The sequence below is a fragment of the Simochromis diagramma genome, unplaced genomic scaffold (genome assembly GCF_900408965.1).
Source record: "Simochromis diagramma unplaced genomic scaffold, fSimDia1.1 OVJJ01000216.1, whole genome shotgun sequence".
In the NCBI taxonomy this organism is placed as follows: Eukaryota; Metazoa; Chordata; class Actinopteri; order Cichliformes; family Cichlidae; genus Simochromis; species Simochromis diagramma.
This window is the reverse complement of record NW_024386883.1, coordinates 1,901,736-1,918,815: the sequence shown is the minus strand read 5'-3', so window position 1 is coordinate 1,918,815 and position 17,080 is coordinate 1,901,736. Positions and strand designations below refer to the sequence as shown.

The 17,080-nt window shown below is 41.4% G+C and overlaps 1 protein-coding gene and 1 long non-coding RNA gene across 4 annotated transcripts in view; one reads left to right on the top strand and one right to left on the bottom strand.

The window, feature by feature from the left end:
- LOC120734241 (serine/threonine-protein kinase PAK 3) overlaps nucleotides 1-17,053 on the top strand; it is a 50,928-nt gene extending 33,875 nt beyond the window's left edge. For 2 of the 3 annotated variants that reach the window (XM_040032930.1, XM_040032929.1), the window contains exons 2-16: nucleotides 886-1,079; nucleotides 1,219-1,319; nucleotides 3,910-4,063; nucleotides 4,186-4,223; nucleotides 7,093-7,155; nucleotides 8,508-8,663; nucleotides 8,745-8,919; nucleotides 9,554-9,617; nucleotides 10,630-10,678; nucleotides 11,730-11,842; nucleotides 12,609-12,726; nucleotides 12,903-13,002; nucleotides 13,185-13,381; nucleotides 13,515-13,652; nucleotides 14,337-17,053. In XM_040032930.1, the coding sequence (XP_039888864.1) occupies nucleotides 908-1,079; nucleotides 1,219-1,319; nucleotides 3,910-4,063; nucleotides 4,186-4,223; nucleotides 7,093-7,155; nucleotides 8,508-8,663; nucleotides 8,745-8,919; nucleotides 9,554-9,617; nucleotides 10,630-10,678; nucleotides 11,730-11,842; nucleotides 12,609-12,726; nucleotides 12,903-13,002; nucleotides 13,185-13,381; nucleotides 13,515-13,652; nucleotides 14,337-14,426 (1,728 nt within the window). In that variant the 5' untranslated portion in view covers nucleotides 886-907 and the 3' untranslated portion in view covers nucleotides 14,427-17,053. The remainder of the gene's footprint in view (nucleotides 1-885; nucleotides 1,080-1,218; nucleotides 1,320-3,909; nucleotides 4,064-4,185; nucleotides 4,224-7,092; nucleotides 7,156-8,507; nucleotides 8,664-8,744; nucleotides 8,920-9,553; nucleotides 9,618-10,629; nucleotides 10,679-11,729; nucleotides 11,843-12,608; nucleotides 12,727-12,902; nucleotides 13,003-13,184; nucleotides 13,382-13,514; nucleotides 13,653-14,336) is intronic. The other variant, XM_040032931.1, reaches the window with a different exon arrangement.
- Nucleotides 8,282-11,783, bottom strand: LOC120734243. Its single transcript, XR_005695990.1, has 2 exons — nucleotides 11,677-11,783; nucleotides 8,282-9,758 (listed from the first exon to the last, which is right to left on the bottom strand). It is a non-coding gene; the product is annotated as an uncharacterized LOC120734243 (long non-coding RNA).
- Nucleotides 17,054-17,080: the final 27 nt, after the last annotated feature.

Here is a 17,080-nt window from a genome sequence, read left to right as displayed (position 1 = left end):
ATCAAGAAACATTGTGACTCCTTAAACCCTCAAGAAATTAATCAATTAGTTTTAATAATTATTACCGTATCCATCACTTGAAGGGCTGATGGTTTGGTCCCGCAATCACTCCACATACCGAAGTTTTGCTTACCAAGACACTGAAACTCCTGATGGCTGTTGGACTTCTTGCATGGCAGCTTAGCTGTTACTATAACACTATATCACTGTAAAGTGCTTTAAGTACCACTGAGGTAGAAAAATGTAAGTGCACACCATTTGCATGAACATATTAATATAAAATACCACTGTGGATTTTTTTTTACTGTGGCTTTTCTACTGTAAAACTGCCCCTTAAACTCCATGGCTTGCTCCTGACCTTAATAAAGATCAATCAGGCATAGCTTCTTCATGAAGTCATGCGCAGCCACAATCCTGGCAGATCAGCTGATCTCACTGCCAGCCAATATTAGATGGGGTGTGAGCCGATGGCCTACACGACCTACGATTTTAGCCTGTCCACGGGTGCTGTGCATCAGCAAAGCGCTTTGCAACCCACCAGCTCCTTCTTTTCATGTTGTATCTGACTTACTCATTGTCATTACTCATTGGTGTTACTGATGCCTGCTCCCTTTTACACAGCAGGTCTTGGTGAACCAGAACACCTAATATGTACTAAAAATGGAAATAATGCTTTTGTGTATAAAAAATGGTATTCCTCAGTTTAGCAAACTTAACATTGTTGTGTATTATGCATAGGGCTAAGTGCAAGTGAAATTCAAAGCTAAGATCAGTGCAGAGGGTTTTTGTAGCTTTCATCACCTGCTGCTGTTTGAGTTCTTACTGATCTATACATAGACTTTTTCACACTGAGCTCCTACACCTCTCTCCTTCTCTCTTTCCCAGGGCATTGTGAGTGCTACTAAAGATGTCTGATAGTGTTGATATTGAAGAGAAACCACCAGCCCCCCCCTTGAGAATGAACAGTAGTTCCCGAGACTCTTCATCAGTGAATCACGCATCCAAACCGCTTCCAATGGCTCCTGAAGAGAAAAACAAGAAGGTCCGCCTGCGCTCCATCTTCCCCGGGGGAGACAAGAGTGAGTATCCTTCTCAACATGTCGCCTTCAGGCTCAGCAGCACATTGGATCACATGGTTTACTTGTTTCCTGTGTGTAAAGAAAAAAAAATAGATGTTATAAATGAGCTTGTAAGCAGATTTTTGTCAATTTCCTTTAGCAAACAAGAAGAAAGAGAAGGAACGTCCTGAGATATCCCTACCCTCAGACTTCGAACACACCATTCATGTTGGCTTTGATGCTGTAACAGGAGAATTCACAGTGAGTATCGCTTTCACCCGATGATCAGGCATATAAATGAGGACAGATGTGCTTCTAAAATTCGCCTCTCATTTGAAAGCAAACTTACAGGCACACATTTCAAAATTCACATTTCCCTAAATTGATAGAGTCAGCTAGTAATTAAATTTCCTCCACATAGGTTTGGTAATACCCGAATGACAATCACTCGAACCTATCAAGTGAAACCTGCACTTGATTCCTTCAGTGTTTCCTGGTAAATTACATTTTAGGTCCAGTCTCAGTTTGATGCTGTTACACAAGTCTAGATATACAATACCGTGAAACATAATTTTACCCGCCCTCTATATTCACTGTTTAATGCTCTTTGTTCTCAGTTTAATTGTTTTTTTTTTCCTTCGTTTTATGCGTCGCTTCTTTTCATTCTTTTATTAGCAGTTAGGTAATCTATGCAGACTTAATGTACTAGCAAGAAATACAATAGACTGTCTTTGGCATTACCTAGTTTGTGATTCAGTAGAGCAGTTCCAGCACAGATTTTTAAATGCAAAGGTAATTATTCTAATTATTTAAAGCTTTACAGATGTATGAATACAATTTACTACTCTGTGGTGAATTTTGAACAGTAAAAACTACAGTCTTGGGTAAAACTAAGTTCACCACATTATTCAATAACTCGGGGAACCACCTGTAATAGCAATAATGTGAAGTAATTGAATGTCTCTCACATCATTGTGGGGGAATTTTGGCCCACTCTCCTTTATGTTCCTTCATTTTACTGAAGTTTGCGAGCATTTAATTAAACGCAGCTCTATTAAGGTTCTGCAAAAGCATTTTATTCAGGTTGAAGTCTAGACTTTGACTTGGCCATTGCGACACCTTTTTTATTTTTTTATTTTTCAGCCATTCTCTTGTAGATTCATTGCTGTGCTTGGGATCATTGTCCTGAGCCATGACCCAGTTTCTGTCAGACAGCCTCACATTTGACTCTAGAATATTTTTTGCCATACCAGAGAAGTTTTTAGTCGAATTAATGACTACAAAACAAGCCCAAATCATCACGTCTACACTGCTATGCTTTGATGTTTATTTTTTTTAGCAAATATGGTGCTGTGCATTATGGCCAGGCATCTCCACTTTGGTCTCCCTTGTCCAAAGGACATTGTTCCCAAAGTCTTGTACTTTGTAAGCCTAAACTATCCCGCCGTGTTCTTATTAAAGAGAAAAGGATTTCTCCTGGCAACCTTTCCAAACAAGCCATACTTGTTCAGTCTTTTTCTGATTGTACTGTCATAAACTTTAACATTTAACATGCTGAGGCCTGTAGAGTCTAAGATCTAGCTCTTAATTTTTTGTATGGTCTGACCTTGAGTTGAATTTGCTGCCACCTCCAAATTGTGGGGCTGTGTTAACACACATTTGAATGCTCCAGACCAGCAAACTGCTAAAACTTGTGTTTTTTATAGAGGTGCTCACACTGGCTGATAACCAGCTCATCAAGTGCACTTTATTAGCAGCACCTGGCTGCATAACAGTTCTTTTGGAAGCAGTAAGGGTGTACTTATTTTTTCACAGGACCATGCGGACTCCTGTGTGTAAAACAGTTGTTTTTATTGCACTCTTTGCATTTGGTTAGCATCCTTGGTGAGATTCTCGTTAATGGGAAAAGTATTAAAAAGATGCAGTAAACGATAAAAACAACATATTAACATATTCGTACACCCACTCACTCATAATAACAGAGATACATATATTGAACCTAGACTAGTTTGACAGTGCTGGGAATAAACTACTAATGCAAAGTCTAGTCTAGTCTGTCCTATTCTAAAAAATAATTGTAGGAAGTTTGCGTCTTATCATCACAACCCTATAAAAACGTCCTCACACTAAGGATTACATATTCGGGACTATTTGACTACCAAATGTGCAGCACAGTACCAGTAACAAATAGTTCCTTGTTCATTTAAAAGCTATGTGCCTGTGACACACAGAGCTCTTTTAAGAGTTTTGAAGCAGCCACTTTTACTTGTTTCAGGGTTTTCAGAGAGAATAAAGTACATCGCTCTCGATTTTTCCCTTGATCTCCCTCCAAGTATGATTTCTTTTTTTTTAACCCCCATTGCCAGCCTTTTTTCCCCCAGCAGCTGATTTGCTTTTAATAGTAAAAATGTGCATGAGTTTACAAAGCTGGCATGAAAGAAAGCCATTGTTGACGGATATTCACTTCCCATTAAAGATAAAAAAGAAGAAATTGTCTCAAAAGATTATTTTATGCTCCGAGTAAAGAAAGCAATAATGCTTTTATACTAACCAATTAAATACAAGGATAAAGCTAGCGGCTTTCTTTTAAAATTCATTTCTTATAAAAAGCTGATCAATTTTTGTTGTTGACTGGCAATATAAAGAATATTTATTTACATGGACTATTAAGGATCTTTTTATTTAATCGATGTGTTTCAAATTGTTGATCACTGAGCTTTAGTGATCAAATATACCATGACGTTAAAAAATGTGAGAAAGGCCTACATAAACATTTTGTGTTTCTCTCAGACACAGATTGATCCTTTTGTCTCGAGATGCTTTAACCTGTGGCCTCTGTCTCTTTGTAAAGGGCATCCCAGAGCAGTGGGCACGGCTCTTACAGACCTCGAACATCACCAAGCTGGAGCAGAAGAAGAACCCGCAGGCCGTGTTGGACGTCTTGAAGTTTTATGACTCCAAAGAGACCGTCAACAACCAGAAGTACATGAGCTTCACTTCAGGAGGTAATCTCACCTAAATACTCATGGAAAATGTCAGTTAGCAATATAAAAGGCTAAAAGATCTGCATCTAATACAAAAGATTTTCAGTATGTTGTTTTAAAAAAATGTCTTCTTTTCATTTCAGACAAGTCAGCACATGGGTACATAGCAGCAAACACTCTGGTGAGTTCTTGTAAACTTTCTTTGGTCACTGTTTGTGGTTTTCTATGACTAAATAATTTATATAGAAATCATAATCTAACAGAGTTTATGCCAGTTGCTCTCTTCATATCCCTGGACTTATTACGATGGTATATCAAATCTCTGACCCATAGCCAGAGCCACGATCTCTGCAACATTTTATTGCTTTCAAAAATGTCTGATTAATGGATGCAGGCAAATAAATTCTTATAACTTATCGAACAGTGTAATAATTTAACAGGTAAGTTGCAATATTATGTGGTTTATTTCTTTGTCCTGATGCTCAGAGTATTAATGTGCCTCTCCACCTACACCCCAGTAAATCTTCATCACTTCACCCTCGCTGTCTCTTTCTGGGATTTTCTAGAATAGACCGTGTTACTTTAAGGCACGTTCTCTTCACACAGCCTTCTCGCTCTAATGGACAGAGTGTGCGTGTTCCCCTCTGGAGGCTTACTGCCCTCACTATGTGGCATAATTCCCTGATTTTTGCATACATGACAAACACTCTTGCAGCTCCCGCATAGAAACGATGGCTGCTGCGAGAGCCACCACTGAGCTTTGTTTATTTTTCCAATCGACTTAACCAGATTTTGAAATAGACGGAGCTTCAACTGCATCTAGAAGGACTCCCGCTGTGCTGACCTCATTCCTGACTTTGACCAGAGTAATCTATGCTTTCTGCACGCTGGGTGAAGAAGTGGAATCCGAGTCTGTTTAGTAGGATTTGCTGCCCCGGGCAAACTACGCTGGGATCTCTTCATGCAAAGCTATTGCTTGATACAGCTGTATGCCTGTGAAGGGCAAATGGGTGTGGCAGTCTATCTAAAAGATTGTGTGAGTGAGCACAGTAAGGCTATTCTAAAGCATCTCAATCTTGGACCGTCACAGTGCTCAACAGCATGCAGAGGTGACTCAGCTATCGGTCATAGTGCCAATTTTAAGTCTTAAGGAAACCGAATTACAGGAACGTTGCCAAAAACTCCTCTATTGAAGAAAGTCCTCATCAGCTACAGTACCTCATTTTATTTCAACATCACTTTATGCAGAAAAATATGTGAAAACTAATGTTTTGTTTGCTGTAAGCAGCTCTGTCTACAGCCAGGAGCGACCATGTTTAAATGGGTGCACTGCACAGATACAGATGCCTCTAATTACTGTGAAGTAATCTCTAATAAAATGACTAACTGCACATTGCTACAACAGCCTTTGTCTCCATCTAACTGTCAGTCAAAGCAGCTGCACTCCTAACTTTGGGCGTAAACAAAAATCCAGCTTCTTTTTTGTACCAGGTTGTAAACATAATTATTTCTGCTGTAATGTTGAGCATTTTAATGTGGAAGTGTGCAGCAATTTACTTTGCAGCCTCAAGTGGTGATTAGAGAAACTGCAGCTTTTGCTATGTTGGTTTCATATTTTAGCACGTAGAGGTTGCTACCCATAATAATAATAATAATAATAATAATAAAAACCTATTCAATGTCTATATCTAAGATTTTCATTTGAGCTCTTTGAACTTCAGTTTGAGCCCGCGGTGTCTGCCTGACCTTGACTTTCGCTCAGCTTACATATATAGCTGCATATTTTGGCAGTACAGACATCGTGCTGCATCCAAATCCAAGATTTGGTCAGGCAGAAATTCACGAGGAATTTAAAGTGCCAAACATTATCCCCAGAGTCTTCCTTTATGAGACATTAGATACACCCCAGAGATTATTTTGGCAGCAATGATTACTTTGTGCTTTTTTTTAATTGTTAATAGAAATTACATTAGTGAAATGAAACAGTCAAAATAATTTGACACATTCTCAGGAGACATTGCCTGTCCTCAGTTTTCTTGGCTCTTAATTGTTGCTTTAAGTGATTCATGTTTGGGTTTTCCTTCTTTGTTGGAGCTTTTTAGGAATCTCTCCCAGTTAGCCAACCGTTGAGTCATATGGTATAAGGCCACTTCACCTTAGCTTCCTTTTATTACGAGTTTGTCAACAAATACCTGTCGCTAAACCGCTGTTCGTGTTACTACATTCATAACAGGAGCGTGGGTTATATCTCACATTGCACTGGCTGTTTTCATCACTTGTGTATTGATGTTGTTACTGTAACGTCTGATACTTTGAAATCCAGCATGGTTGGTGCATGAGTCTTTTTTTTTTTTTTTTTTTTAAATGAGAAGAATAATATTTCATGCAGTTTGGTTGCGCTCACACAAAACGTGCATTCTGTGGATGGTTAATTGAGAGAAGAGTTTCCCAGAGGCTTTGATTTTTATCAGCAGCGAGTAGTGATTATGCTCGAGTATCTACAACAGTTACAAACTCCATCGACATTCCTGACTGCCAGCTAGTGCAACATGACTGCGAAAAGTACTAGTCGTTTACTTAAACACAGTACTCTCGGGTCTCAAAGTAAATATAGTGGAAAGGACATCTTTTTGACACATCACTCTGCCTTGTGTGTGTGTGCGTGTGCTTGACTAGACTGGGTGTCATTCAGCTGCGATCTCATTTTGGTTGAAAAGGTTGGTTCATCACAGAATCAGACATTAGGCGCATACATGCATCCGCTCAGGATAATGTTATTGTCCGTACTGTAGTGTCCAAATATGATGGTTATATAACATAAAAAATAATAATAAAAAGACAAAGATTGTTCAGGACTTCAGTGCCATGGACAGGCCTCAGGTGACGTAGTATATCTCTATCATGTCCTTTCCTCTTGCTGGCTGTGGGATATAATGCACGGACATGACGTCCACCTCTGCCCCCTCCACCCTCTCCTAAAGTTCACATAGTCTTACACATGTGTGGGTTTGTTTTGAGTAAATCCTCCCATTTTCAACCTTCACATTCAGAACCGGCTGCTGTCATCTGGGCCTCCTGTCAGCCTTAGAACCTGCAGCGCATTATTTGACAAGGTAACTCCTCCATATTACTATCCACATGACTTATCTCTGCATTGGCCTTGAAGCTAAATTCAACTATTTGACCTCCTACTATTGACTATGCCATCTGGCTAATGCAAAATGCACACAATATTTCATTATGAAGGCATCATCACTCTCTGCACTGAGATTTCACGGGGGATTGATTGGATCTTTTTGTTTTTGATGTTCCAGATATATTTGTCATCTACCACAAAGAGCATCTGTTAATTCTTTTTTGACTGGATCGTGTAGCAGAGCAGTGGCGCATGCCACAGAGGGTTGTGATGACTGTCAAACTGCATGTATGAGCTCATACTCCTGAAAATTTAATCCAGTAATTTGCCTGTAACTTCATCACCATTGTAGACATTACCGCATGGCTCCCTTGCTGGCTAACTGCTTACAATTAGACAGACAGCCTTTCCTGTACTGCAGTCTTGGCCCAGCCCACTTTGGAGCAGGTCAGAGGCCCAGTATGTCTGAACGAAGGACTGAGACTTTTCCCTCAGCCAGACCCTTTCCCTTTAATCACTAGAACTAAGCTGCACTGCTTCATTTATGCATGACAAGACTTGAAATAGATGAAGTGTTTCCATTCCATAAGAGGAAGATGATCCAAGGCAAGTAGAGTTTTGGATTAGAGGGGGAAAAGGCTGAGCATTAGACATAATAAATATGTCTGGGGCTTATTAATCACACTTGTTAAAAGGTAACTTCCACATCAACGGTATGTCTGCAGCTCACCACCATGCTGCACACTGCTGCAGTATGCTATCTCTTACAGTCAAATATTTAACAGTTTGTTACTTAAAAAATTCATTCTCATGGCACACCTTACCAGTCCCCACAACTCCAAATGCTTCTGATAAACTGCACTGGATGCCACCTCACTCTTCTCTCTTTAGCTCACACCTGACTTATTCTTTCCTTTGCTATTAACATTTTTTTTTTCTGACAATTAATCCTGATTTGTTTTTGCTGCTTTCATGTGAGTGACACTGAAAATTGTTTTGGCTTCATGCTAATCGCAAGCTAACTTAAAATCAGTTTTGAATGCTATCTTTATTAGTCTCGGCGTACTTTTGGCCTTTAGTAATCTGATTATGTATGTATGTTGCACAGAATCATTTTGAACCTGAACTGGCCAAGAATCAGATCCTGCACTTTGGCTGGTTTGGGGTCTACAGACTGTTCACAAATAGCAGTAACAAAGCAAAACTGTAAAAGGAAAAAACAATGGATACGTTTAAGAATCTGCACTTTTTTCTTTTCATTCTCTTACTTTCATTCACTGGCACATACATCTACATACATCCACACTGACTTCTAACTCTACCCTCCAGGGTGCCAAAACATCAACAACAGAACCCCCAATTGCTCCGCCTGTGTCAGAGGAGGAGGATGAGGAGGAAGAGGAGGAGGAAGAAGAGGAAGACGAAGAGGACGACGACGACGAACTGCCCCCGGTCATTGCCCCTCGACCGGAACACACCAAATCTGTTAGTTGGCACCGTGCGCTTTGCAGAATTGTTGCGCTGTGATACCTCTGCAACTCCTTTGATATCTTGCTTCTCTTGCAGATCTATACGCGCTCCGTCATGGATCCACCAAAGCCTCCCACCCCCGTGAAAGAGGTGCTGACTCCACCGGAGTCGCAGGTCCAGCCGGAGAACACGCCCAACACAATGTATCGCCACACCGACCGGCAGAAGAAAAAGTCCAAAATGACGGACGAGGAGATTCTGGAGAGACTCAGTATGTACAGTTACAGCTCCATGTTCTTACGCTCTGCCCTCTCCACACTTCTGTGGATAAATTTAGGAAAGACAGCCTCATCTATTTGCCCAAAATCAGTCGCATTCAATGTCATTGCCAAACACAAAAATATAAAATATAAACTCCTTTGAGGTTAAAATCTGTATATTCATTATAACAACTCTGAGGATGTGACCATTTGTGTTCGGCACTAGCTAATGCTCTGATGTGTATCTGTGTCGATTTGTGTCAGTGTGTGTGGCCTGAGCTGTGCGCTGTACTGATTTAAAAAGAGAGGCTGAATGTTTGGTTTCCAGTAGCTGTTTTCCATATATTACATCTAATACACAACCTCTATATTTGGTAGAATAATTCAAAAGAAAGTGGAATAGTAGATTTCTCCCATCTCTGCAATGCAACTTTAGCTGAAATACCCAGAAAGCTCTGTGTATTAGATGTGAGTGTACATAAGCTCTCTGTGCAAGGTCTGCCTGAAATGAAAGGGCATAAAAACATTTCCTTTTTTTTCTTTTTTGTGTGCCTGTGTGTGTTTGGCTGAAGCGTCTCCTGACAGCGTGCACTGACACACACAGTACAGGACAATCATTATATATCTGCTTTCTCTCTGTCTCAGGGAGTATTGTGAGTGTGGGGGATCCCAAAAAGAAGTACACACGCTTCGAGAAAATAGGACAAGGGTAAGTCTTTCCATGATCATCAACCAGCCGTCACAGTTACTGAAATAGAGCAATTTCAGGAACAGCCAGCCTCTGCAGGAGATGGGGAGCTGTAGTGACCACTTCAGGGGGGCAGAGGCAGAGGGGAACTTGGCTGAATTACTGGAAGAAAAATAAGTAGAGAGGAAATGAAAACTCTATCCCGAAAAGGCCAAGAGCCAGATTAGCTCTGCCATTTTGTGTCTCTCCCTTTATCTCTCCTTGTCTTTTGTTCTTTTTAACACTGTGGCTTTCTGTCACTCTCCCTGTACATATGCACAGATAAAAGTGGTGTTGCTGTTATCGGCTCTGACGCGCTCACCTTTTCCATATTGGATCAGGAAGCTTTTATTTAAACAGTAGATGATTGTATATTTATTCTTTGTCAGGCTGACTTAAAATGTGCCTCATTATTCAGAGTTGTACAGGTGTAGCTGACAGCAAGAGACAGAGGGGGAAAAACAAAGCCTCAATTCACAGTGGAGGTTTTTTCTTGTATTACAAGTTATGCTTCCTAATAAGGACAGATTGGCTGCATACCATTCCTTTGAGCAGCTATTGGAAGCAAGTGTGTGTGCTTGTCATTGCTAAGGTTTAAATTAGGAAATCTAGCTCATTAAGAAGAAGAAAAAAAACATCTCTGGCATGAAGTGTGGACTTTTTCCCCTCTATGTTAATTCACAATTTCATAACATCATTAGAATACAACTTAATTTGAGACTTCTCTCCATATCAAAAGAAAAGGAAAAGGGAAATTTGGTCATATTAACACACTACAGTTAGCATCTGCTCATGCAACAGTGCAAAGGTCCATGAGATAGTGACTCTGAACATGAGATCAGTCTGATGTAATGCAAGTAAAACCTGATTTATATAAGTCTGCCCTCGGGGCTTCTTTGTCACACCTCATATTTTAATCCTGAAGGTCTCTGAATAATGTAAAAAGTCACCACTATTTGCAGTGCTGGTGTAATTTTGATCTTGTGTTTTGCAGAGCGTCTGGGACTGTGTACACTGCCATCGATATAGCAACCGGCCAAGAGGTATAACAGACTGTAAACTGCTCAAAAAATGTAAAGGAACTCTTTATAATCAGAATACAGCATCAACCCTCAAAACAGGAATCGTTTTACAGGTGGAGGCCACTGACATTTTTCCCTCCTCGTCTTTTCTAACGTTTTTTTTCCCACTAGTGTTGCATTTAGAATGAAGTGATACCTGAACCCTTCATAGGTTGCACGGGTAATCCCCCAGGATGACACATCAGTATGTGCTATTAACAGTCTTAAGAGCATGGAGGAGATTCCTGGACATAGGCAGTTCCAGGATGTAGGCGAGCTGGACAGGGCCGTAGATAGTCTCCAACCTAACAGCTGGACCGGTATCTGCTCCTTTGAGCAAGGAGGAACAGGATGAGCACTGCCAGATCTACAAAATGACCTCCAGAAGGATGCTAGCGTGAATGTCTCTGACCAAAACAATCAGAAACAGACTATATTGTCAGACCCTATGCTGGTGCAGTGGGTCCTGATTGCCTCCTGGTGCACGACAAAACCCAGCAAGAGTATGCAGGCAATATCTAGCAGATGAATGATCCCACATTTGCCTGACCTAAATCTAATTGAACACCTCTGGGATGTTATGTTTCAGCCCATTCAATGCTGCCAGGTTGTACCTCAGACTCAGTGATGCCTTGGTCCAGATCTGGGAGATCTCCCGGGACACCTTCGTCTCATTAGGAGTATGCCCCAGTGTTGTCAGGCATGCATACATGCACGTGGGGGGCACACAAACTGCTGAGTAGCATTTTGAGTTTCTGCAGTGACAATTCAGCAGAATAGATTAGCCTGCCGCATCAGTGTTTCACTTTGATTTTCAGGATCTTTGATTTCAGCCGTCTTTAAGTTGATAATTTCCATTTCCGTCAAACGATGCGGCATCCTTATCCAGCAAGACTTTTTGTTTTTGAAATGTTCCTTTCATTTTTTGAGGAGTTTATTTAACAACATTAACATTCTGTATATTGTTTCTTTTTCCTTACCGAGCCATCAGGGAACTTATTGTACACCCAGTATATCTTGTCTGTTTTCTCAGGTGGCCATTAAGCAGATGAACTTGCAGCAGCAGCCCAAGAAAGAGTTGATCATCAATGAGATCTTGGTGATGAGGGAAAACAAAAACTCCAACATAGTGAACTACCTTGACAGGTTTGATTTCACCTGTAGAGTCACAGAAATAAGTAGAAAGATTTATGCTTCTGTGTTAAATCTACACCGTAGGTGTAATGAGTTAATTATGGTAATTAATTATAGTTGTTAATTTCTTCATTGGACACAGTTAAAGCTTGATGAGCTGAAGAGTCGTAGTGGAGATTTTTTCCTCTTATTCCAGCCTCACGTTCTATGCAGTCACCTGCTTACTACATATATGTTGCTAGTTCCAATAACCAAACATTACACTACAATTTAATATGGATTTACTGTTATTACTTAAGTTTGCAAGTAAACTTACCCAGTGTATAAATATAACTTTGCCAGTAGCAGCTGATCTGTGATCAGAACAAAGTTGATGCAGTTGACTGTAGAGTGATTTTGGCCTAGTGTGTATTATAGTTACCTTAATGACATTGAAAAATCCTCTCAGCCTTCTTTTCTTCCTCATCTCCTCCTCTTTCTTGCTGTTCTTCTTCTAATGGTGGTCTCATTTCATCTTAAGACATTACTGACACCTAGTGTTGTAAAACCGTATAAGCATTCAGCAAGGGCACTCAGCTCATGCAGCTTTCGAGCATCTGTTCCACTCGGCTCCTTTTTTCTTTTGCTTTATGTCCCTTTGTCCACAGCTAGCGGTAACGTGCTTTAGCTCTTGCTTCTTGTCGTAGACTGCTCTGTCATCTCATTTTCTGGGCAAGGCTTGAGACTCGATTTGCCAAAGAAATATTAAATATGTGTTTCTCACTTTCTCTTTTATTAGTTACCTGGTAGGAGATGAGCTTTGGGTGGTGATGGAGTATTTGGCTGGAGGGTCGCTGACAGATGTAGTGACTGAGACCTGCATGGACGAAGGCCAGATTGCAGCAGTCTGCAGAGAGGTAAGAAGCCAAGTTTAGATCAGCAGTACTGCCAGATGACCCTAATATTAAGGTGGACTCATGTAGACAAGTTTACGCATTTTACCCAGCCTAGAGAAAAGGACCGTCTAAATTTTTCCTGAACACGGACTTTCTTTCGTAGGTGAAGTTAGTAATGGTTTTTTTTTTCTCTTCAGTGTCTGCAAGCTTTGGACTTTCTACACTCCAACCAAGTTATCCATAGAGATATAAAAAGTGACAACATCCTCTTAGGGATGGATGGATCCGTGAAGCTGAGTAAGCATTTATTCATTTTATTCAATAAACTTTGGCTTTGGTGAGGAGTATGATCAGGTTTAGAGACACTGTGTTGTGTTAAATGAAAGACTGCTGGGATCAAATAAAAAGAATAGAAATGCATGACTCAATGTTAAAACACCCTTGCATCTCTCTGTCTCCCTCTCTCTCACTTCCTGCAGCCGACTTCGGCTTCTGCGCTCAGATCACTCCCGAGCAAAACAAGCGCAGCACGATGGTGGGAACGCCCTACTGGATGGCACCAGAGGTGGTGACTCGGAAAGCTTACGGCCCCAAAGTGGACATCTGGTCTCTGGGAATCATGGCGATAGAGATGGTGGAGGGAGAACCACCTTATCTGAATGAGAATCCACTCAGGGTAAGAGACAAAGCACAGCCACAACACGGAGGCTCAGTAGCCGTCTATGGTTCTTACAGTTTACGTGGAGGTAAAATATTCGTATGTCTTTTTTCTGCGGTCCTTGCATGTTTGACCGTGATCATCTTTCCAGGCGCTCTACCTGATCGCAACCAACGGGACTCCAGAGCTGCAGAATCCAGAGAGACTATCATCTGTGTTCAGAGACTTCCTCAACCGCTGTCTGGAGATGGATGTGGACCGCAGAGGTTCTGCCAAGGAGTTGCTCCAGGTAAAAACAGAGACTTGAGAAATAAACAGTATGTAGACACGCTACCATCTGCTGCACTTTGACGAATATATCCAACTATGTGAGTGATGTGGTGTAAACGAGCCATAATTCTTACTACTGCACAAAACCAAATTGAGCACTAACAATGGAAGCTCAAAGTGTTGCATTTTGGCGTTCATCATCTTGTTCTTTTAACAAAATTATCTTTTTGGATAGGCAGGTCATGTACTAGGTTATCAACTTTTGTTAGTTACCCTGGAAACTGAATAATGATTATTGGATAATGATAATAATAATTTCTCTCACCCCAACCGGTCGCAGCATATGGCTGCCCCTCCCTGAGCCTGGTTCTGCTGGAGGTTTCTTCCTGTTAAAAGGGAGTTTTTCCTTCCCACTGTCGCCGAAGTGCTTGCTCATAGGGGGTCATATGATTGTTGGGTTTTTTTCCTCTGAATGTATTATTGCAGGGTCTACCTTACAATATAAAGTGCCTTGAGGCAACTGTTGTTGTAATTTGGCGCTATATAAACAAAACTGAATTGAATTGAATAATATGATTCTAAGCGTACTATATTAAATCTACTCTTATGCTTGTTTTAATAATCATAACTGTATTTTTATGATATTGCAACACTCTTTGGATTCATAGGTACATTTTTTAAAAATGATTTTTTGCATTTTCAGCATTCTTTCCTCAAGTTGGCGAAGCCTCTATCCAGCCTGACGCCCCTGATTGTAGCTGCAAAGGAAGCCATAAAGAACAGCAGTCGCTAAGGATGTGCTCTCTGTCCGCACCCGAGGCTGGAGCCCCGCCTGCGATGAGTGCTTTCATCACATCCAGGGGCTTGGGTGTTTGGGTGTATGGGGGGCGGGTGACGTGACAGTGACAGCACAAGGAGGGGTTTGTGTGACTTACAGTGACAGCACAAGGACAAAAGACCCCCAGGCCTCAAATGTAGGATGGACATCTGGCCTTGCAGCGTCTCGGCCCATGCTGCTGAAAAGACCTTGTCTCCCCGTTTACTCCTCCAGCACTCTGTACATGTAGAGCAGTCTATCACAAGTGTGTGTGAGTGTGTGGGTGTGTTGGCCTGCGTGCGCGTATACAAACTGTGCACATTTCTTTGTGTCGTACGTCCTGTTTGGGAGGCGGTTGCTTCCCAAACCGAAAAAAAAAACCATGAGTAAATTGAAAAGAAAGCGTGCTCATTTTCAAGAAGAGGCTCCAAGAGCGACGAGGAGAGACAAAAAAACTAAACTTGAAGAGCCTGAATTTCCTTCCCTGGCAAGCTTTAGGCTTGATTATCCCTCCTCCAGTCCTTCCCTTCATGGTGCACCATCGGGCCACACCTGCACCTGCAGGGACTGGCTGATGTGAGAGCGTGATTCTGGACCCAGCCTTTGCCTGCATGACTACGGCTCTGTGGAAAAAACATAGCTACTCCTCTGCAGACTGTCACATCTCAAGGTGGAATATTTTTGCATTTTCTGTGTGTGTGTTTGTAAATGCGTGTAGTAGGGGTGCCACTACAGGGGAAAAAGTCAGGAATAATTTCACATGACCTATGCCAGCTTTAAACACCCTTTATTAATCCATTTCATATCGGTGAAGAGTTGGAGTTGGCGACGGTTGCCTGAAGTTTTGGCTGTTTCCTGTTGCAGACACACATGATCACTGATACCAGAGCCAGAGCTGTGTGCTTGAGATGTTTATATTATGGAGATCTGTCATTTACTCATCCTAGAAGATGGTCATCTACAGTAAGTTGGAGGTCCAGCGCCACACTCAATCACACCCAAGGATGCCCCAAGAATCACAGTGTCCTTAGTCAAAATACACCCAACAAACAAATGCTGTGAACAAAAAATATATTTATCCAATTGAAACTGACAAACACGACATAAAGGGAAAGTACTTCAAATGCATGTGTTGTGTCCAATGAGCCACTGACCACCAGCTGCCCCTCCTTCCTTCCCTCCTTCTTTCCGTCCTTCCTTCTTCCTTTTTGTACTTATGATGCTGCTCATTCATTCTTTTTTCCCCCCTCATTTAATTGGATGTTATGCAAATTCTTTCCGTGATATTTACATTTTATCACCTTGTGGGTGTGCGTCAGATCAAAAAGAGGGGGATGTTATCAAGGGAGTGAAGCAGGGAGTGCCATTTTACGATTGTACCTTGCCCTATAGCGCTGAAAACCCTAGCCGAGGTTCACATTGATCGCCATCATTCCTTCCATACTGGGTTTGCTTAAACTCACTCCTCTGTACAGAAGTTTAGATTTTGTGTCTGTATTTGCTGCCTTCATTGGACATTTCCCATGTAGCATCCCCCCCCCCGTGTGTGTGTGCGCGCGTGAGTGTGTGTGTTAGGGGGCTACCTCAATCTGCACTAGAAGATGCCTCACTCGTGTTGTCCACCTTGACTTTGAGGTGCAGGGTAGCTGCTTAGTCATATTGTACCTCCACTGTCCAGCGCAGAAGATGAAGGAGTGACGTGAGACAGGAGGAAGCAACAGAATCCATGCATGTAAAACAAACTATACACTGTATGTCATCTTCAGATAGGTTAAGATTGTTAGGATATGTATGTATGTATGTAAATACGACGGGAACCCCCACTTTTTTTTTCATAACTATGTAACTTAAAACGACAATATTCAGGTTGCTCTGTGGTATGTATCAATAATTGTTTTGCACCCTGGAAATAGAAGAGAAAAAAAGAGAGAAAAGCAAACACACAAACGCCGTCTCTGCACTCCTGGATCCACCTCTCCTGTTTGGGCTTTATAGGACACTCCTTCATCCGGACAGAGAGCCGATGAATGCAGCACTCTGTGTGCGGGCCCACACAGTCTGTCCTGAATACCACTGCTGAGTGTTTGTGCGTGTGTGTGCGTGTGTGAGTGCGCGTGGTAGGTGTGGGTGGCCTGTTAGGAAGCTTCGCCAGCCCTGGGACATCTGGCCTCTGCCCCATGTACAGGTCTGAACTATGAGCACAAAGGTGAATTTCGGGACGAGAGACACCGCCGACGTGCCCCCTTTTCTGTGGTTGCTCCTGTACATTCCTATCTTCTGAATGTGTAAACCTGTACACGTGGTGTGAAAATTCCTCTATTAATGTCTATCAAGAGAATGGAACAAAGACAAAAAATGTTACTTTTTAAATTATTATCTTTATTATTATTATGATTATTATTACTACTACTCTTATTATTGTCTAGCTTTGTAAAACTGCTGATCCATCTGGCATACCTCAGCAGGCCTTCCCCCATCTTTGGAAAAGGACAAATGAGTGAAGGGGAAATGAGGTTTTGGATAAACTATTTTTAATTGTGGTTGAAGCAATAGACTTTTTGAACTTTGAATTGTGCATGGCTGTGTCTTGAGTGTCCAAAAAACAAAAAAAAAAACTGAAGGAAAAAAAA